Source organism: Propithecus coquereli, unplaced genomic scaffold (genome assembly GCF_000956105.1).
Source record: "Propithecus coquereli isolate 6110/MARCELLA unplaced genomic scaffold, Pcoq_1.0 Scaffold120, whole genome shotgun sequence".
NCBI lineage: Eukaryota > Metazoa > Chordata > Mammalia > Primates > Indriidae > Propithecus > Propithecus coquereli.
Window position 1 is genome coordinate 1,140,068 of NW_012136081.1, and position 20,518 is coordinate 1,160,585.

The following is a 20,518-nucleotide window of genomic DNA, read 5'->3' on the forward strand; positions in this document are numbered from 1 at the left end:
AGGAAAACCTAAGAGCACGAATGCGCAAGCGCAAGATGAGACGCCGGTGTGCCCTTCGGGCGTGGGCAGAGTCCGAATCTAAAGAAAGTCCAAAAAGTAGAAGCGTTTGAGCGCATGCGCACATGCAGGCGTTGCCACTCCAGGAGAGATCACTGGGCGGAACCGAAGGGTTAGTTGAGTAACCATTGGGTAGCGGCGGAGTAATTGGCGCAGAGGTCTTCCAATGAGTTACGGGAGGCGGGGAAAAGATGGAGGCGTGGACTCTGTTGGGCTAAACGAAAGGTCGCCGCTACCGAAGCGCGCCCCACTTGGTCCTCCCCTTTTAGTGCTGGACCTCCAACGTCACGAGCGCCTCTTGCTCCGAGCGGCCTCTACTTCCGGGTCAGAGCTCAGACCTACTATGTAGAGAACGACCCTCCGGAACAGGCAAAAATAGTCGAAATAGGATAGTGTCGTTTTTCTTAAAGTGACAGGCTCAAAGCAAGCGTGGTCAACTAAGCCGTTGTGAGGGCGATTCAGCTATTCTGAATCCAATCCTGGGCAATGTTCTGGACAGCAGTCTCAGGTTTCCGCCTTTGCGGAAGGGATATGAAGAAGCGGATCGTTTTCCAGGTGAGGGGAAGAGGAAAGCTTTAGACAACCTGTTTCAAGAACTTGAGGTGCAGCCGTTCCATCTTCCTCCAGTCTTCCCCACCCCCATCCCACTAGCTCTGCAAAGCAGAGCTTCTCGTCCTCGGATGAAAAGAATGAGGCTCAGAGTCGATAGATCACACAGTCCTACAACTTGGTAGCCAAGACCAGACTCGGGTTTGCCCCACTCCCAAGTGCAAGTTCTGTAACCCGATTTTGCTGATGCTGACGCAGATGCAGAGGGCAGAGATGGCCCGTCCTTCAAAGAGACCAACTTCGACCCGAGGCAGCGGAGCACCCAGCCTGGGGCTTTTCTTCCTAGATCCCAAAGCCTGCTGCGATGGAGGGTCTGAGGTTACCCTTTCCCTCCTTCTGCCTCTCCTGGCCCGCCTACCCGGGAACTCCCCGCCCGGAGCCTCCGGGAGGGGAGCGGTGCAACCCGCCCGCGTCATCTGATGCTGTTTCCTGCAGGACGGAGAAGAGCGGAAAAAAGTGAAACTCCACCCTCCACCTCTGCCTCCCGCCCCCGGGGCCAAAGTACAAAGGGAGGAGGAAGAAGGGAACGGGGTCGGAGCCGTCGGGGCCAAAGGAGCTGGGGCCAGGAAGAGGCAGCCTCGGTCCAACTGGGGACTCTCCCTCCACCCCCTGCGCAAAAAGACCCAACCGGAATCCAGGCGTTGCCCCTGGCAGGCCCCACCTTACACTTGGCGGGTGCTGGAGCCAGGCTCCCAGGACTGCTCCGGGACCGAGGGAAGCTCGGACCCCTCCAAGCCAGCCATGGTGAGGCACCGGAGGCCCCGGGGCCCCACCCCCCCAGCCTGACCACACTGCCCTGGGTGCCCTCCTCCAGAAGCCCGAGATGCGGGGGGCCGGGAGGCGGCACTCCTGGCTCCCCAGAGAGGCGTGGGTCTGGGGCTGAGGGCCAGGGCCTGGATGCCCAGGTTCCGGGACTAGGGCCTCAGCAGCCAGCAGGGGTGGGGACCACGGGCACCCAGAGAAGGTCCACCATATATTCCAACGCCGGCTCCCGGCCATGGAGCCTTTGAAGAACCTCTTCCTCAAGAGTCCGCTGGGGTCATGGAATGGCAGTGGCGGTGGGGGCGGTGGAGGTGGAGGTGGAGGCCGGCCGGAGGGGTCTCCAAAGGCAGCGGCTTATGCCAACCCAGTGTGGACAGCCCTGTTTGACTACGAGCCCAGTGGACAGGACGAGCTGGCCCTGAGGAAGGGTGACCGTGTGGAGGTGTTGTCCCGGGACGCAGCCATCTCAGGAGATGAGGGATGGTGGGCGGGCCAGGTGGGTGGCCAGGTAGGCATCTTTCCATCCAACTATGTGTCTCGGGGTGGCGGCCCGCCCCCCTGCGAGGTGGCCAGCTTCCAGGAGCTGCGGCTGGAGGAGGTGATCGGCATTGGTGGCTTTGGCAAGGTCTACCGTGGCAGCTGGCGAGGCGAGCTGGTGGCCGTGAAGGCAGCTCGCCAGGACCCCGATGAGGACATCAGTGTGACAGCTGAGAGTGTTCGCCAGGAGGCCCGGCTTTTCGCCATGCTGGCACACCCCAACATCATTGCCCTCAAGGCCGTGTGCCTGGAGGAACCCAACCTGTGCCTGGTGATGGAGTACGCAGCTGGTGGGCCCCTGAGCCGTGCTCTGGCTGGGCGACGCGTGCCCCCCCATGTACTGGTCAACTGGGCCGTGCAGATTGCCCGTGGGATGCACTACCTGCACTGCGAGGCCCTGGTGCCTGTCATCCACCGAGACCTCAAGTCCAACAACAGTGAGTTTGGGGAGCGTGGCTGGGGGGTGGCATGGCCCAGGCACACACCTACTCCTAACCCTCAGTTGAGCCTAGCTAGGGATCTACTGGAGGCAGGAGCTTCTATCCTGGGGGAGCCCTAGTTGACCAGGGGTGCCCATGGGCTCACACTGGCCCCAAAGCAGGAGTCCCAGGCAGCAAACAGAGTCCTTTTGCCCCAGCCACAGAAGAAGACTGTGACCCCAGCCTGCAGCTGCAGCTTGGGCAAGTTAAGAAATTGGGATCTCCAGTGAGCCATAAGCATCCTGCCTAACCATGGCTACCACCTCAAGGAAGTCCCCTGGATGCTGGTGCTCCTTGTCTTCCTGTCCCCTAAAGTTCACAATCGTGTTGGTGCTTTGCCCTCCCCTCCCTTCATGGTGGGCAGCTCTTCCAGAAAAGATATCTCACAGGGGAAAGCCTTCCCCTTGGCAGTCAAGGCTAGGGCCAGGGCTGGAATTTCTGGCCCCACCTCTCCCTGGCTGCATGACCTCTAGCTGGTTATTTCAACTCAGAGCCTCGATTTCAGATCTTGTAAAAAGGAAGGTGAAATGGCTGAATGGGCTAGGCAAGCCCCAACATCGGCTGCCCTACACACAGTGGGTCCTCAGCCATGACCCACTGTGTGTAGGGCAGCCTATGGGTTGGATGAGGACATTCGAGGGCTGGATCACAAGAGGACGTTGCCTGGAACCAGCACTTGCGGTGGGCATGCTGGGCTAAGGGAGACTCCATCTCCAGCCATTTCAGGCCCCATACACGTTGCCCATTACGGGCCCAAGACAAGTGAGTGACAGGTTCAGAGGGCTTCCTGGTGCAGGCATTTAGAGAGCAAGGCATGGAGACAGGACCCAGCACAGTAGGGGGACACTAGGGCCCACGCCCTGCTGGAGCCCCGGGTGCAGGCTGGAGAGCACTGGAAATGCAGGAGGGGACCAGGCTCAGTGGGATCACTAGAGAGCCATGAGAAGTTCTTAGATGGGGGTCAGCGTGGATATTTGGAGCCTTTTCACCTGGGCTGACAAGGGGCTGCAGGGAACAGAGTGCCAGGACCCAGTGATATCCAAGTTCTTTGCCAGGGCTGGAGGGGCAGAGGAGGCCTGTCAGCCACTCCACCCACTCTTCTCACCCATAGGAGGGGGCAGTTCCCACTTCTCAGCCTCACCCATGGACCTGGCCATCTAGGGACCCCTACTCCCTGTCCCAGCCTGGGGGGATTCCCCGAAGGCCCAGGGGGAGGGGACTCCCATCTTCTGTTTTTCCTCCATTTTCTTTCCAGAAAAAATGGAACAATAGCCCAGGCCCCTGCTCCCCACCCTCCCCACCGCTTCCTGCATTTCCTGCTGCCCCTGAGCCGGCTTCCTGCCCCTGCTCCAGCCCCTGCTCCCTCCCTAACCCAGCTGCCTGCAGGGGAGGAAAGAGCTGGGGGTGGAGGAGTTGCCCCTGCTTCCCTCTCAGAGTCTGGGTGGTGGCGGTGAAGGGCAGGCAAGGTGCCCTCAGCCTCTCTGAGCCTGGCATCCAACCTTGCAGACCCCAGTCCTAAGCCCAAGTTGCCGTCTGCGAGATTGGGGTTGGGGGAGTCCCTGAGCTGGGGGGGCACAGGCAGGAAACAATGGCGTGATTTTCCTGGACAATGGGGGCCTTGTGAGGAAGCCTGGCAGGGAGAGGAGGGGGAATTCTCCAGGCCCACGAGTCACAGGACTAACCAGCCAGGCTGGCCTGGGCCTGACCTCCTCTAGTTCTCCCCCAAAAGACCCCCCTTCCCATTTGGAGACCTGACCCAGGCCTCCCAGAAAGGAGAAGTAGGGACCATGGGAGGGAAGCGGAAGAGGTGTGAGCTGCCCAGGCCACTCCTGAGCCCAGCAGAGGCCAGTCTGGGGAGCGGCTGGTGGCCAGGTCTCTTTCAGAGGCCAGGGAGCCCTAAGGCAGTGCTAAGAGGTGGGCCCCAGCCTTGGGATCTCTAGTCCCTTCTCCTGCATGGCCCCTGACCTCCCGTCTACATCAGACACCAGAACAGCAACCCAGGATGGGACGAATTCAAGGCACAGGCAGGCAGCAAGGCAGCTTGGAGAAAAAGCAGGGGATGTGGAGGTGAGGCTGAGGCTTAGCAGGTGTTAGAGTTGGGGGCGGGGAGGTAGCAGAAAGGCCACAAGTACAAAGAAGTTCTGAAACTTTGAGTAAGTTGCTGCCCCTGTCTGGTCCTCAGATTCCCCAACTGACAATGGGGACAGTGGCCACCCAGCCTGAGATTCTGGTAAAGACAGTGTTTTGCCAGTCTGTGGGGTCCCACAAATGGCTAGATACCTGGCCAGGAAGCAGCAAGTGTTGGTCTTCAAGAGGAGAGGTGAGCCTTGGCACCAGCAGAGGTGCCTGTTCCCACTCTGCCCATCTGCCGGCCTGTTGCGGTTCCTCTTTGGAATGAGCTTGTATGGGGCTTACTAAATGGTCAGGTTCGAGCCTCCAGCAGCAGCCTGGAGACTGGTGTGAAGCTGGAAGTTAGGAGTGACAGAGGATGCAGAGGAGAGAGAGGACTCGAAAGATGTGAGTGGTAGAATCTTCAGGACAGCTGGCATTTAGACCACCCCTGCGAGATGGCAGCCCCGGAGCAAAGGCTTTAAAAGCGTGATTTGTTTAATACTTGTAGCAGCTCTCTGAGGTGGGTTTTGTTATCATCTTTAGCTTTACGAACTGTTCAGGACTCAGCCCCGTCTGGCTCAGAGGAGCAGGTGCATTTCAAGACCATTCTCTGAATTAGGAGATACTGCAGGAAAATTTGCTGGGCGCGGTGAGATGGTAAAGGTGGTCACTGAGGGCATACGTACATCAAGTATAGCCGCTGATGGGCAGCTAAATGGACTTCTGTCTGACCTGGAGTTGCAAATGTGGAAGATGCCAGTGGGGAGGGGGAAGCTGGCACCTGGAAGAGGCTGGGACAGCCTGGGGCAGCAGGCAGAATGAGGAGAGGCTGGGCTCTGAGAAGCACCAGCATTGAAATGGCTGGGAGTTGGGGGGTGCATCACAGGAACAGAGCCAAGGGCAGCAGGGAGGGGCTGGGCAGCGGTGCCTGATGCCTCCGCCAGGCCCGGAGGGCTTGGCCAGCAACGGAATTGGGGGTTGTGGCTCTAGGCTCTGAAAATTGAGTGTGAGTACCCTGGTTCTGCCACCTTCTCTGAGAAGTCTTCCCTGACTCACCAGGCTGTGTCAGTACCCTTCCCTCTGCCCCACCCCCAGTACCCTGTGCTGCCCCCATTCCAGCCCTGTCACCCTGGGTAGGAGAGCTGAGGGATGTGCCTGACGCATGTTCAGAAACATAGTTGACTTGGATATCACATCTCCTGTACAATGCAATTGGCTGTAATCAGAAAATAGAGGGGCCCTTCAACCCTTGATGATTCTATGACTTTGTCCTCTTTCTGTTTCTCTAAAACTTCTCTCACTCTAGCCATTTTTATCCTGATAAGAGATTTGCAAGGTGCTGCTTCTCTTCCCTGTACAGAGTATGATAGCCCCATTTGGGATCAAAGCCATGAGCCCCTGCCAAGTCTGACCACCACTCCTATATCTGCCCCAAGCTTCTCTTTTGTGCCCAAACACCATCACTTTCCTCAACCCAACCCTTTCTCTTCCCTTCCAGCTTCATCACTAGGTATCTTTTGGAGTCTTTCCCTCCGAAGTGGCTGCACTAGCCACAATGTGATATGGGCACTGGGGCCTGTGGTACCTGCTGGGCTTCTTTTTTCACCACGGGCTTCCCTCCTGCTCCCCACCCCCATGTGCATTCTGATTCACACTCCTGCCTCAACAAAATGACAAGACACTCATGGATTTCTCTGGAAATCAAAGCCATAAATGCTGAGAGCCTGCCACATTGCCAGTTTTTATTCAGTGTAGTATTAGGGAAAAGTTAGAAAAAATTACCCAGGCGTGGTGGCACGTGCCTGTAGTCTCAGCTACTCCAGAGGCTGAGGCAGGAGGATTGCTTGAGCACAGGAGTTAGTTACGACTGCACCACTGTACTCTAGCCGGGGTGACAGAGGGAGACCCTGTCTCTAAAACAAAAAGTTAGAATGCTACCTTTGGAGCCACACAGACTAGGTTGGAATCTCTGCATTATTTGCTATATGATCTCAGCCAAGTCATTTCCCTACACAGTTTCCTCATCTGTAAAATGGGAATACTATTATCAACCTCATGGATTTGTTTGAGTACTAGGGCTGAGTGTAAAACGTGTGGTCTCCAGTAGACCCTCAGAAAATGTGTATCAGTGTTGTTATTCTTGTCTGATTCTACTCTGCCCCCAACTCTCCAGGGCAGGATCTAGACCCATTTACCTCTGTGCCTAGCCAGAATGTCTGTCAGATGACAATTTGTTCCCAGATCTTTCCCTGTCCCTACCACCTCATCCTGGAGCATCCATAATCCTGCCCCCCTTCTTCCCTAGTTCTGCTGCTGCAGCCCATTGAGGGTGACGACATGGAGCACAAGACCCTGAAGATCACAGACTTTGGCCTGGCCCGAGAGTGGCACAAAACCACACAAATGAGTGCTGCAGGCACCTATGCCTGGATGGCCCCCGAAGTTATCAAGGCCTCCACGTTCTCTAAGGGCAGTGATGTCTGGAGGTGCGGCCCTGGTGGGGGCTGGACAGGGTCTGCTATGGGGCTGCAGAGGGCAGAGGTGGCTGCCTAAGTCTAGGGCTGGGCAGACAGGCGGAACCATTTAGTTTCTGGTTGCTTTGCGGTGAAGTGGCAGTAAATGGGCACAGGAAGGGACACAGACCCTTTGTCTCACCCACAGCTTTGGGGTGCTGCTATGGGAACTGCTGACTGGGGAAGTGCCCTACCGTGGCATTGACTGCCTTGCCGTGGCCTATGGCGTGGCTGTTAACAAGCTCACACTGCCCATCCCATCTACCTGTCCCGAGCCCTTCGCACAGCTCATGGCCGGTAAGGGGACAGGACGGGGCGGGTGCGGGGCAGAGCTCCCTGGCCCAGGACGCATGCACCCACAGACCCCCTTCTTACTCTGTCTCCCCTCCACGCCGTGCACATAGAGTGCTGGGCGCAGGACCCCCACCGCAGACCCGACTTCGCCTCCATCCTGCAGCAGTTGGAGGCGCTAGAGGCACAGGTCCTACGGGAAATGCCGCGGGACTCGTTCCATTCCATGCAGGAAGGCTGGAAACGCGAGATCCAGGGCCTCTTTGACGAGCTGCGGGCCAAGGAAAAGGTTCGAGGAGGCGAAGGGCCCAGGTTGGAAGAGTTGGGGCGGGCGCCGGGGTCAGTGCCAGGCTGACCCACCCACCGCCTTCACTGTCCCGGACGCAGGAACTACTGAGCCGCGAGGAGGAACTGACTCGCGCGGCGCGCGAGCAGCGGTCACAGGCGGAGCAGCTGCGGCGGCGCGAGCACCTGTTGGCCCAGTGGGAGCTAGAGGTGTTCGAGCGCGAGCTGACACTGCTGCTGCAGCAGGTGGACCGCGAGCGGCCGCACGTGCGGCGCCGCCGCGGCACTTTCAAGCGCAGCAAGCTCAGGGCGCGCGACGGCAGCGAGCGCATCAGCATGCCACTCGGTAAGGGGCGGGCCCGGGGACACCGCCCCGCCATTGGCTGCGTGGGCGGGTGCTGCCCGTATTGTGATTGGCTTAGGGTGTTGGTGGGTGGGCCCGCGAGCTGAAGGCTAGGAGGGGTGGGACCAGGAGTGTTTTTTCTGTCTGTGGGCGGGTTCTGGCGGAATATTTGCATGTCCGTCTGGGAGTGGCTGCGACCGGGAAGGGGCGGGGCTCATGAAAGTTCTGGGAAGGCCTTGGGGGCGGGGCGGGGCCGGCACGCAGGATCTCCGACTCCGCTGTGCTCCAGGTGGTGGGGTCCAGCCCATTGGCCCTCCTTATTCAGAGCCTGGGTCCCAGGAAGGCAGTGAGGCTGGCCCCAATCACACAGCCACCGTGCCACTGCCTGCGTGGCCTGGTGGGCCGAGGGCCCTTGCAGGTTAGGGTTCTGGCTCTTCTTCACCACAAACCTACACCCTGCCTCCCCCCACCCAAACCCCAGATTTCAAGCACCGCATCACCGTCCAGGCCTCCCCCGGCCTTGACCGGAGAAGAAACGTCTTCGAGGTCGGGGCCGGGGATTCGCCCACCTTCCCGCGGTTCCGGGCCATCCAGTGTAAGAAACCCCACCCCCCCACCACCCTTCCCCCACACCCCCTATCCTCTGTCAAACCTCATCCTTGAAGGTGGATCCCACCAAGTGTCTCCTCCCCTTCTTCCTCCTCCCCAGGCTCCCTAACCTATGTGTCTAGACTGTTACCTCTAAGTTCTCCAAGCAGTATTTATTTTACTTATTTTTTTAGTCAGACAATTGCATGACACTACATATTAATTTAATTCCTCGCAATAATTCTCTTAAGTAGTTTATTGTTTAAGTTTTATAGATGAGCAAAGTGAAAAAGGTAACTTGCTCCACATCTAATAAATGGCAGAGCCAGAATCTAAACCCAGACAGTTGGTGTCAATGTCTGCACTACTAAGCAGCAAATGTCAGCCGAAGGACTAGATGAGATGCCCCACCCCACTGCTGGCCCAGGACCCATCTATCTTGCCCAAAGCCCACACTGGGAATAGTATGCGGCCCAGCCTGCTCCCTGTCTTCTAAAAGTTGCCCCTGAAGTTTGACTCTCATTATGGGCAGAGGACAAGGGTCAATTGAGATTCCATTGGTTTCCCCCGCCATAGTGGAGCCAGCAGAACCAGGCCAGGCATGGGGCCGCCAGTCCCCCCGACGGCTAGAGGACTCAAGCAATGGAGAACGGCGAGCTTGCTGGGCCTGGGGTCCCAGTTCCCCCAAGCCTGGGGAAGCCCAGAATGGGAGGTGAGTGTCCCCCACCCTAGCATTGTCTGCCTTTCCCCAGTCCTGAGATTCATGAAGCGTCCCTTCTTCACCCTCCCTTCACCAGGAGAAGATCCCGCATGGATGATGCCACGTGGTACCTGGATTCAAATGACTCCTCCCCCTTAGGATCTCCTTCCACACCCCCAACACTCAACGGTGAGTGGCCTTGCCTCCCCCCAGCAGCGGGGAGCTCCTTCTGTGGTCATCTTGGGGAGGCCATGAGAGGACAGCAGACAGAGCAAGAATCCTACCCTGATTGTTCTCAGTCTGGAGACTGGGAAACTGAGCCTGAGACAGGACAGGGCCAGTCCTAGAACCCAGGTCTGACCTACAGGCCCACAATCAAGCTGCAGACAGCCCAGGCCTCCGGGGGCCCAAAGCCTAGTCCCCCTGTTCAGACCCAGCCTGCAAGAGGGCTCTGTCCTGGCCCTGTGGTAGCCCCTGTGCCCTCAGCAGGCTCTTGGGAGAAAAGGAAGAAAGAATGGTACCCCCATGTGTTACCCAAAGGAAGAGAAATCCCCAGAGAGGGAAAGGAAACCACTCATGTGGGGTGGAGCCAGCCAAGTGCTACACTGTGCTTCTCAGAGCCCCTTCTGGGGAGCCTGCAGGTGGAGAAGAGAGTAAGATGGCCGAGCAGGCAAGGATCCCGAGCCCATTCTCACCGCACCCAGGGCAGTTCAGGGCTTCTATTCCATCCAAGTATCAACCCTGTGAGGGAGGTGCTGTTATTATCCCCATTTTAGAAATAAGGAAACTGAGACTCTGAGATGTGAAATAACTTACCTAAGACCCCCAGCTGAGGATTTGAACCCAGAGAAAGACTTCAGCTCCCATGCTCGTGGTGAACTTCCTCGGAAGCTTTCACCTAAAGAAAGGGTTTCTCACATACAAGCTGCTCAGAAGGCTGGAGGGTCGGGCCAAGAGCAGGGCTCAGATGTCAGAGGGATGAGGGTTCAGTGCAACGCTGCTCAGCCTTGGCAGGGGCTAGAAGGTTATGCCCTCCCTTGCTTGGGAGTCCCTGTGCCAACCCAGGGACCATTTTTGGAGCCCCCAGGACTACCTGCTGCTCACAGCCAGCATACAAGACCCGCGTAGCTGCTTTCAGACCAGAGTCCTGTTCAACAAACAATTTAGACTGCTCCCACCCCACCCAGCCAATCACATCCACCATTGCCTGAGCTACATCTGACAGTAATAACACCAAGGAAGGTTTACTGGGTCTCTCCTATGTACTAGACAATTCTTTGAGGTGGGTATTATTATTAGCAAATTTTACAGTGGAGGAAACTGAGGCACAGAGAAGTTACGAGGTTTGAGGGAAGGCACCCAGCAGAGCAGAGATTTGAACTGAGATCTGACTCCAGAGGCAGGGCCCTGGACCCCAGTGCCCCACCATCTTCCGCTCCAGCAGTTGTATCGCCCACGCTAGCTGTGCTGCTGGGACTAAACTGAGAATTGGAAGACCAAGGGGGCTTCTTGGATTCACCTGCTCTAGAATGCACCAGGCCAGAAGGGTCAATGGAGAACTTGAGGTCCTGTCAACCCAGGTGTGTAGGTCAAAGCAGCCCCAACCATGTTTTACAGAGCCCTTTGGCCTTGCCCTCCCTAAGCTCCCAGGGACAGAGACACAGGGCCTGACCCCTATCCTTCTCAAGCGTGTCCCTTTACCTGAAAAGACATCACTTGCCCCAGCCCAGTTGCTGGCTAAGCCCAGACCCACACTCTAGCCACCATCTGGGGCCATGAGAATACATGTCCTTGACCTTGCAACCACCCACAGAGTCAGAAACCTGGCTGAGAATCAAAGAATAGGACCTCATAGAGGTCCCAGACCCTGTGAGATTGTCCCAGGCGTAAGCCACACCATCGGGGAGCTACATCTCCCATCTACCCAGCTTGTCCCCTGCTGGGTGTCCTGGCCCCTAGAGAACTGGTTGCAGTGAGTTGCACATTGGCAGGGCTTGTTCACCCTACACTGACAGAGACCGCCCTGCGAACCTTGTTGCCCTGGAGTCACCAGCCACCACATGGCCATGTCCTCTCCATGAGGCCCCATGGAAGCAATTTCACCTTTATCTCTGGGTCAAGAATGGTCATGCTGCTTTCTCCTAAACAACAGGGTTGCCAACTCTTTCTGCCAGGAAACTTGGAGGCAAATTCAAATCCTAGCTGAATTACCTCGGACAAGTCACTTACCTCTGGGAACCTCAGTTTCTCAAGCCATTGACTGCAGGAATTTCTTTTCACTCTCATTTTGTGTGCTAGACTCTATCTTCTCTTCCTTTGTCTTATTTCTCTTGCTTATTATATTTTTATTTTTTGTTTTATTTTTATTTATTTTTTTAGAGACAGGGTCTCACTCTATCACTCCACCCAGGCTGGGTGTAGTGGTGCGATCATAGCCCACTGCAGTCTCAAACTCCTGGGCTCAAAGGATGCTCCTGCCTCAGCCTCCCAAGTAGGTGGAAGTACAGGCGCACACCACCACGCCCAGCTGATTTTTTTTTTTTAAAGACGGGGTCTCGCTATGTGCCTAGGCTAGTCTTGAACTAGCCTCAAGTGATCCTCCCACATTGGTCTCCCAAAGTGCTGAGATTACAGGCGTGAGCCACCACACCTGGCCCTCTCTTGCTTATTTTATTTATTTGTTTTTGTTTGGTTGGTTTTTTGTTGTTGTTTTGGGGATTTTTGTTTTGGGTTTTTTTTGTTTGTTTGTTTTGTTTTGTTTTTTGAGACAGGATCTTGCTCTGTCACCCAGGCTGGGGTACAGTGGCGTCATCGTAGCTCACTACAGCCTCAAACTCCTGGGCTCAAGTGATCCTTCTTCCTCAGCCTCTCGTGGGTAGCTGGGCTACAGCTACTGCAGGCGAGCACCACTACACCCAGCTTACTTTTCTATTTTTTGTAGAGATGGGGTCTCACTCTTGGTCAGGCTGATCTCGAACTCCTCAGCCTCCCAAAGTGCTAGGATTACAGGCATGAGCCACTGTACCTGGCCCTCTCTTGCTTATTTTAAGCATGCTTTCCTCTTCTGTTTCAACTCACTGTAAATGATCAGTTTCTTCACCTGTGAAATGGGGCTGGTAACAATCACCTTGTGGTTAGTGCAAGGATTATATGAATGGATTCTTCCATCCAACAGGAATTTTATGAGCCAGGCAGCAGCATGTTAGCAATCAACACTGCCCTGGGCTCGGGCACGTCCTAGTCTGGCGGTAGAGGCAAACTGATAAATAAACAAGTACAGCAGAGCCTGTGTAAGACACAACATGAGCAATAACTGGACAGTTTCGGGGGGATTCTAGGAAGGTTTCCCGGAGGAGGTGATATCTCAGCCGGGTCTGGGTGGTGATAAGAAATCACTGAAAGCTGCAATAGGAGAGGTGAGCTGGGCAGAGGGAGTGACGCATGCACAGGTATGGGGCTCACCAGACCTGAGGAGGAGGAAACCTGGCTGAACTCAGAGAAGACCTGAGAGCCAGCGAGTGTCAGGCCTAAGGCAGTGGTCGTAGGCCGGGCCTGTGTGCATCCTTTGCACACAGATCAGTAGATGTTTGTTGAATGAATAAATCAGTGAAGCTGGAAAAGTAGGCAGAAGCCAGTTCAGGAAGGGCCTGGAAATGATAGATGGTTTTTAAGTACAGACCTGCTCTTAGCAGGTTTGCATTTTAGAAGGATTCCCTTGGCCCTTGAGTGGCAATGCCCAAGGGTGGGCATGAGATAAGATAAGAGGCAGAGAGTCTGAGTAAGGGTTGTGGCTGACAAAGGGGACTCTGAGCTACGTTCTGGTTCATAGTAGAAGCTCACTTTTCCCAGCCTTGCATGTCTTCCTCCTGACACCCACCCCCAACGCTCTGCTCCAGGCAGGCCCACTCCCTTCCTGGCCCACGGAGGAGGGAAAGGCAGAAGCAGCAGGGCCAGGGAGGGCATTGAAAGCCCTGCCAAGGAGGCCAGACTGTCTTCTAGTGACGGTGGAGAGCCATGGCAGGTTCTGGAGCCAAGAACAGAATTGGGATCTAACAAAATTGGGGCTTATAGGAGGCCATCCTAGACCCCCCCACCTCCTCCATAATGACAGGATCTCCAACCCCACCCCAGGTGGTCTAAAATGGAGTCAGGCCAACCCTAGGCTTGAAGATAGGACACCGAAATCTTGAAATCTAGGGAGGAGTCTGGTCGGGAAGTGGTGGAGAGCAAAGGCTCTGCTGCCCCTGTCTGGGTGAGGCCAGCTCCGTCCCTCCCTGGCTGTGCAGCTTTACGCGAGCCCTTTTCCCCTCTGAGCCTGGAATGCCTGGGGTGTGGAGATCAGACAACATAACACCCCTAAATCAGCTCAGGCCTGGCACAAATACTCGCTCTATAAACCAGCTGTGACTATGTGCAAGGCACTATCCCTCTGAGCCTCAGTTTCCTCATTTCTGGAATAGGGACAGTGATGTGTGCCCTCGGGGCTGTTGAAGTTCACTTGCGTGCTTCCTGTAAGCTACAGCTGGAGTAGGGGCTGATGGGCAGAAGGGTCAGGGCTGCCAAGCCAGGAAGGGGTGGGCACGGAACACAGGGTGCTGGTCCCAGTCAGTGGGGCCAGCCCTGCTCCTGGGCCTGGAGGTTGCCCCTGACTGACCATTGAAGCCACTGAGGCCCGTTGTGATCTGGCCTCAGCCTGCCTCCTCTTGGGCCCCTGTGTTGTCGTCTGTGGGCTCCAGGGCCCCTGGCTGCCTCCCAGGCTTTGCTCCTGCTGGTTCCTCAGCCTGTACTGCCCTCCCTGCAGCCCCCATCTTGTGAAAGGCTGCAGTGTGGGTGGGGTGTGTGATGGGGGAGGCTCAAGTGGACAGGGAGGAGCTGGGCTGGGGACCAGGGCAGATGCTGGTGGGGCGTAGAATGTAGTCCTTATTCCATGGCCACTGAGGGGGTCCCCAGAGCCCCTACCCAGAAGACGCAGCCTAACCTGTGCCATCCCTGGCCGCAGGTAACCCCCCGCGGCCGAGCCCAGAGCCGGAGGAGCCAAGGCGACCCAGCCCAGCAGAGCGCGGCAGCAGCTCCGGGACGCCCAGGCTGATCGAGCGCGCATTGCTGCGCGGCACCGCCCTGCTCGCCTCACTGGGCCTGGGCAGAGACCTGCAGCCACCAGGGGGCCCAGGCCGCGAGCGTGGGGAGCCCCCGCCAATGCCTCCCACACCAGTGCCCACGCTGTGCCCCGCCGAGCTTCCCCCTTCCCCGCTCGTGCGCCTCTTGCCCAAGACGCCTGACACCCCACCCACCCCTGCGCCCCTGCTGCTGGACCTGGGTGTCCCTGCGGGCCAGCGGTCAGCCAAGAGCCCCCGGCGCGAAGAGGAGATGCGCGGTGAGTGGCCCGGAGACTGGCCTGTTGCCCGGATGCAAGATGGGGGCCACCAGAGGAGGGGAAGTGGCTGGGGGGCATATGCAGGGTGTCAAGGCTGGGGCCACAGCCGAGTGCTGGACCCCTAACTGGGCTCTACAAGGCCTTGAGGAGCATGTAGGGAGCTGAGTTCTGAGTTCAGCTGGTGGTCAGGGACAGGGTGCGGCTGGGTTAGGCCAGTTGTGAAATAAGGGAAGTAATAATAATAATAATAATATACTGTTGCTAGCGAATGCCCATTGGCTGCTCACTGTGCCAGGCACTGCGGCGCTTTAGAGAGATTGCCTAGTGTAATTATCATAACCACCTGTGAACTAAGTGCTCTTACGATACCTTTTTTTAGATGAGAAAATTTAAGACACAGAGATTAAGGGACTCACAGCTCCCACAACTAGTAAGTGGCAGGGCTGGGGTCCAGGTCTATGCAGGTGTTCTCCACAGGCCTCGCTCTTAACTGCTATGGAATAAACACATGCACCACAGGTCTTGAAGGGCCAAGGAGACTGAGTCAAGTAGCTCGCTGTGCAGATGGGGAAACTGAGGCCCAGAGGAGGGCAGTGCCTTCTGGGGACACCTAGAAGTTCCTGGCTGCCTGACCCTGTGCCCTTCCCATGTTCTCACAGGAGGCACTGTCTCACCCCCACCAGGGACGTCACGCTCCGCTCCCGGCACCCCAGGCACCCCACGCTCACCGCCCCTGGGCCTCATCAGCCGACCTCGGCCCTCACCCCTTCGCAGCCGCATTGACCCATGGAGCTTCGTGTCAGCTGGGCCACGGCCTTCACCCCTGCCCTCACCACAGCCTGCGCCCCGCCGGGCACCCTGGACCTTGTTCCCAGACTCGGACCCGTTTTGGGACTCCCCACCTGCCAACCCCTTCCGGGGAGGCCCCCAGGACTGCAGGGCGCAGACCAAAGACATGGGTGCCCAGGCTCCATGGGTGCCAGAGGCAGGGCCTTGAGTGGGCCAGGCCACTGCCCCACGCTCCAGCCACCTAGAGGAGCCACAGCATACACTGGAATGGGAGCCAGGCCAGCCTCTAGCTGCCTAGGTTTCCCCCAGGGACTCCACCCCCCTTTGGGGGTCAGGAACACTACACTGCACAGGAAGCCTTCACACTGGATGGGGGGCCTGCACCCGCCACACCTGCAACCTGTAGGTCCCCCTGACTTACCTGCCCCCCACTGGGGCCCAACACTGTACCCAGCTGGTTGGGAGGACCAGAGCCTGTCTCAGGGAATTGCCCCCAGGGGTGGTGCAGGGAGGAGGGGAGGTGCAGGGGAGAGGGGCTGGCCTCAGCTATCACCAGCACTTTTGACCAAGTCCTGCTACTGTGGCCCCTGCCCCAGGGCTTAGTGCCTAGGTCCCCCTGTTCTGGGGGTCTCCTGGGGCCAGGGCTCTCTGGGTGCCTTCCTGCTGCCCCAGCCAGGGTTGGGGCCTTAGCCTTGGGATCCAATGAAGCCAAATAAACTCTTAAGCTGTCTCCCCAAATGCAGCCTGTCATCTTTCTTGGAGGTAACCAGGAAACCCACCTTATCACGTGACCTTGGTATCCTCATGGTCCCCACCTCCTGCACATTGGGCAGTTGGCCTGGGCCTAGGCTGGGTTACCTTGCACTGCACCCTTCTCCTGGGACCAAGTCCATTGACCTTGGTCAATCATTTAAGCCCCTCCTCAGGCTCCCCTACACCCACGCACGCTGGCCTCACCCGCCTCTCCCTTGCCAGGGCCTCCCTGCTCCACATTGGCACGTGCCGTTCCCACCATTCAGGACCATTTGCCCTGATCCTCCCTGTTGCTGGGTACTCCCTGCTTATCCTCTGGGCCCAGCTACAACATCACCCCCAACCCAGGACACCTTCCCTGGCCATGCTGTCCCCACCCAGGTGGCTCTCTGAGCTCAGGAGCCTATAGTTCTCTGGGTTTCCCTGGCTCTGTCTCAGAGCCCCGCGGTCTGGATACATGAAGAATAAGCTCCACCCACCTCTACAAGGCGACCTACCATGGCACCTGGCACACCGACAATGCCCTTGACACTGCCATGGGGGTTCTGTGGGCGAGCACTCCCACACGGTGCCCTGGGGCTCAGCTCCTCCATGGTTACAGTGGTTACAGGAGTCGGAGCCCGGGCTCCCCACTCCCCCAGCGCCCCGTGGCAGCCAGGCTCTGTGTCTGCAGTTCAGCAGCGTGGGGGCCAGGAGGGCAGACACAAAGCTGCTCAGGAAGGCCCATGAGTGAAGGCTGGAGCGTCGTCTGTCCAGGATGGTCTGGCATCCTGAGTTCTCTCTTTACCTACCACCGCCGCTCCCACCTGATCCATCCCGAGTGCCACCACCCCCTCCCACTCCACTGCCGAGGCCGCCGCTGTTCCATCTGGGATGCCTGCGGAAGCCCCCTTAGGTCTCCTGGGCCACACTTGTCCTTAACGGCCTGTGTCCTTGCCCTCCCCCACCCCACCGCAGCCAGCCCCCCTGTTCTTCCCACACCCCAAGCTCATTCCCACCTTGACTAGCATCTTCTTGTTCCTCAGCTGAAGTGTCACCTCCTCAGAGGAGCTTCCCCAGGAAGACACCCCTCCCCTGAGAAGTCTCCTGTTACCCCGGGTGTTCCTTTCACGGAACTTAGGATAGCATGACGTCATGCTTCTTTGCTAATAGCAGAGGTTTCTCGCGTGAAAACCAGGAGGGAAGGGGCCTGTGTCTATCTTCCCCAGTGTTCTCAGGGCCTAAACAGCTGTTGAGTGAATGAGTGGGGTCTGGGTGTCCGGGTAAGCATGACCTTGAATAAGTGCGAGGCCCTCTCTAGGCCTGGCTTCCTGCCCTGTCGGCACCCCCACCGCAGCCTTCTTCTGCGCTGCCCCCACCGTCCCAGCTGCGGTGAGATGTGGTTGCTCCAGAACCTGATGGAGGTGCTCCAGCTCGCCTTCCTCCCCTTCACACTCGCCCGGGCTGCGTCCCAGCCACCCACGCAGCACCTCCTCCCAGCCCCACCCTGCCGGCCCCGCCCAGGTGCCTGTGGTGGCGCAGCCAGCTCCCACAGCACCCCAGACTCAGGCACGCACCATGGGGGTTCTAAGGCCCTGGGCCCGATACTGCCTCCTGGTTGTGGCCCACCTGCTGGCCCTGGGGCTTGGGGCTGTGGTGCTCCAGGCCCTGGAGGGGCCTCCAGCACTCAGACTCCAGGCTGAGCTCAGGGCTGAGCTGGCCACCTTCCAAGCCAAGCATGGGGCCTGCCTGGCCCCCGGAGAACTGAAGGAGCTGCTCAGTGCTGCCCTGGCAGCTCAGGCCCACGGGGTCTCCAGCCTGGGCAACAGCTCGGAGGACAGGAACTGGGATCTGCCCTCGGCCCTGCTCTTCACTGCCAGCATCCTCACCACCACGGGTAAGGCCACCAGGCAGCCCCATTGGAGGGGGCTCCTGAGGCCATCACTCCCTGGGGTTCCTGGGTGTGCGACACTCTTCCCCCAGCCCCAAAGTGCCAGACAGAGCCCGAGCCCTATCAGGCCTGACATCACAGCTGGGGTTCCCCACACCAACACACCCCAACTGGTGCCTCCACTTCAGCTGCCAGGAGGGGTGTGGCCTTCCCAGCCCCACCCCCAGGCACCCTTGGAGACCCAGGAGAGGTGCCCAGATCCCTACCTGACACAAGGCAGGGACCACAGTACAGTGGGATGGACTCTCAGATGGAGGGAAATGGAAGGAACCTGGGAAGCACAGACCACGACCACAGGCTCAGGAGGGGAGTAAGGGAAGACTTCTTGGCTAGGAAGTCCTGAGGACATGCTAGCAAGGACAAGAGAGCACAGACATGAGGGATGAAGGAATTCCTGGCAGAGGAACAGCGTGCACATAGGCCCAGAGAAATAGCACAAGGGGGCCACAGCCCTGGTTTTTTTGTTTTGTCCTGCAAAGTACCTAAATATTTTTTGAATTGAAGTCTGTATTTCCAACTTCTTTTGGAAAATCAGGAAACCTATTCACTCTGACCCAGAATCCTCCAAGGCAACACTGGCTGCAGCGGAGCGGGGCCTGCCCCTTGGGCAGAGCACATCCTCTCTGGTCCACCCCAGTCCTCACCATTCCCTCGTCTCACATCTGCCTCCTGTAGGCATTTCAGTGTGCAGCCTCCAGACTAGCTGACCCCGCTCTCCAGCACACCCTGATCGCCCACCTCGCCCCACCCTGCACGGGTGCTGCTGGCCTCACACGTCCTCTCTCCTGTGTGCTGCCTCTGTGCGGCTCTTCACATCAAACGTCAAGACTGATTTTCCTGCCTGCCTCCCCTACCCAAGGGCAGGGCCTGGGCAAACTCAGATTCCAGCACGAGGCCTGGCACACAGGCTGATGCGACACATATTTGAGGAATGGAAAAGCGGGTGACATTGCACTGGCTGTGGATTTGGAGATACTTGGAAGTACTTAGAAGAGCAGAGCTGAGGAATCCCTCAGAGAGTCCGGATCTCTCTGGGGCAGGACAGCAGTACTCAGAATTGCCCCAGCTGCAAAACGCCTGAAGTACTGTCTTCTTTAATCCTTTCATTTTCCAGAAAAGAAAAGAGTGGCCCAGAGAGGTTAAGGGACTTGCCCAGGATCCCCAGTAAAGGAAGAGGAGAGCCAGATAGAATACGGGCCCAAACAGTTCAGGCAATTTTGGCCACCAGGGGGCAGCCTTCTGCAGGAGGCGATGTTGGGGGATGTGGAGACCCCAGCAGGCAGCCCACTCAAGAGCTCATTGCCCACTGTCTCTTTCTTCTCCAGGTTATGGCCACATGGCCCCACTATCAGCAGGTGGAAAGGCCTTCTGCGTGGTCTATGCGGCCCTGGGGCTGCCAGCCTCCCTAGCACTTGTGGCTACCTTGCGCCACTGCCTGCTGCCTGTGCTCAGCCGCCCGGGTACCTGGGTAGCAGCGCACTGGCAGCTGGCACCCAGCAGGGTTGCATTGCTGCAGGCAGCTGGACTGGGCCTGCTGGTGGCCAGCATCTTTGTGCTGCTGCCAGCACTGGTGCTATGGGGTGTGCAGGGAGACTGCGGCCTGCTGGAGGCCATCTACTTCTGTTTCAGCTCACTCAGCACCATCGGCCTGGGGGACTTGCTGCCCAGCCATGGCCGTGGTCTGCATCCAGTAATTTACCACCTCGGTCAGCTCGCACTTCTTGGTGAGTCTGGCTGCCCAAGTGTGTCAGGGAGGAAGGAGGAGGGGCCTGGACTAGGACTCCCACCACTCGCTGGGGGCTGAGCCTCACAGGTGGAGGGATCCTACCAGAGCGCGTGGTGTGGGACTTGTAGTCCAAAGAGACCTGATGGCAGGGTTAAGAGAGGTATGAGTGCCACCGGGTGCCAAGGTGGAGAACCAGGCTGGGAGGTGGGGGAAGCATCGTCAACACCCCAAGAGCTGCCCGAGCAACCTCTCCTCCCCAGGTTACTTGCTCCTAGGCCTCCTGGTCATGCTGCTAGCTGTGGAGACATTCACGGAGCTGCCACAAGTCCGTGCCATGGTGAAGTTCTTCGGGTGCAGTGGCCCTTTGACTGCTGAGGACCAAGGTGGCATCCTAGTCCAGGATGAACTGGCTCTGAGCACCCTGCCGCCCACAGCCCCAGCCTCAGAACAGGCCCCAGCTTGCTGACAGGTGTCAGGTGACCAAGTCCAGCTGCTTTAAGGTGGAGGAGCAGGAAGGAAGCAGCCAGGAGTGGTTGGGGAAGAATCTGGAGATAGGGGTGGGGTGGATGTGAAGACCTCAAGGAATCATGTGTTAATTTAAAAAAAATAAAATGGGCAAGAACTTCGACTGTGTTTTCGTGTCTTCGTTTGAATGTGGCTTCTCTACAGC

The 20,518-nt window shown here is 57.8% G+C and overlaps 2 protein-coding genes across 3 annotated transcripts; both read left to right on the plus strand.

Annotated features, from left to right (window-relative positions):
* Positions 1 to 995: 995 nt before the first annotated feature.
* MAP3K11 (mitogen-activated protein kinase kinase kinase 11) lies at positions 996 to 16,177 on the plus strand. Of its 2 annotated transcripts, none has more exons than XM_012665553.1 (10): positions 996 to 2,402; positions 6,862 to 7,042; positions 7,218 to 7,366; positions 7,474 to 7,649; positions 7,748 to 7,991; positions 8,470 to 8,583; positions 9,153 to 9,288; positions 9,374 to 9,465; positions 14,276 to 14,650; positions 15,310 to 16,177. In XM_012665553.1, exons 1-10 carry the CDS (start codon positions 1,664 to 1,666, stop codon positions 15,645 to 15,647), a joined length of 2,544 nt encoding a protein of 847 aa, XP_012521007.1. In that variant the 5' UTR covers positions 996 to 1,663; the 3' UTR covers positions 15,648 to 16,177. The 2 variants fall into 2 exon arrangements, with proteins under 2 accessions (XP_012521007.1, XP_012521008.1); XM_012665554.1 differs by having other exon boundaries at positions 15,334 to 16,177.
* A 1,538-nt stretch (positions 16,178 to 17,715) lies between these two features.
* On the plus strand, positions 17,716 to 20,314 carry KCNK7 (potassium channel, two pore domain subfamily K, member 7). The gene is made up of 3 exons (XM_012665555.1): positions 17,716 to 18,068; positions 19,448 to 19,846; positions 20,109 to 20,314. Exons 1-3 carry the CDS (start codon positions 17,750 to 17,752, stop codon positions 20,312 to 20,314), a joined length of 924 nt encoding a protein of 307 aa, XP_012521009.1. The 5' UTR covers positions 17,716 to 17,749.
* The last annotated feature ends 204 nt before the right edge of the window (positions 20,315 to 20,518 follow it).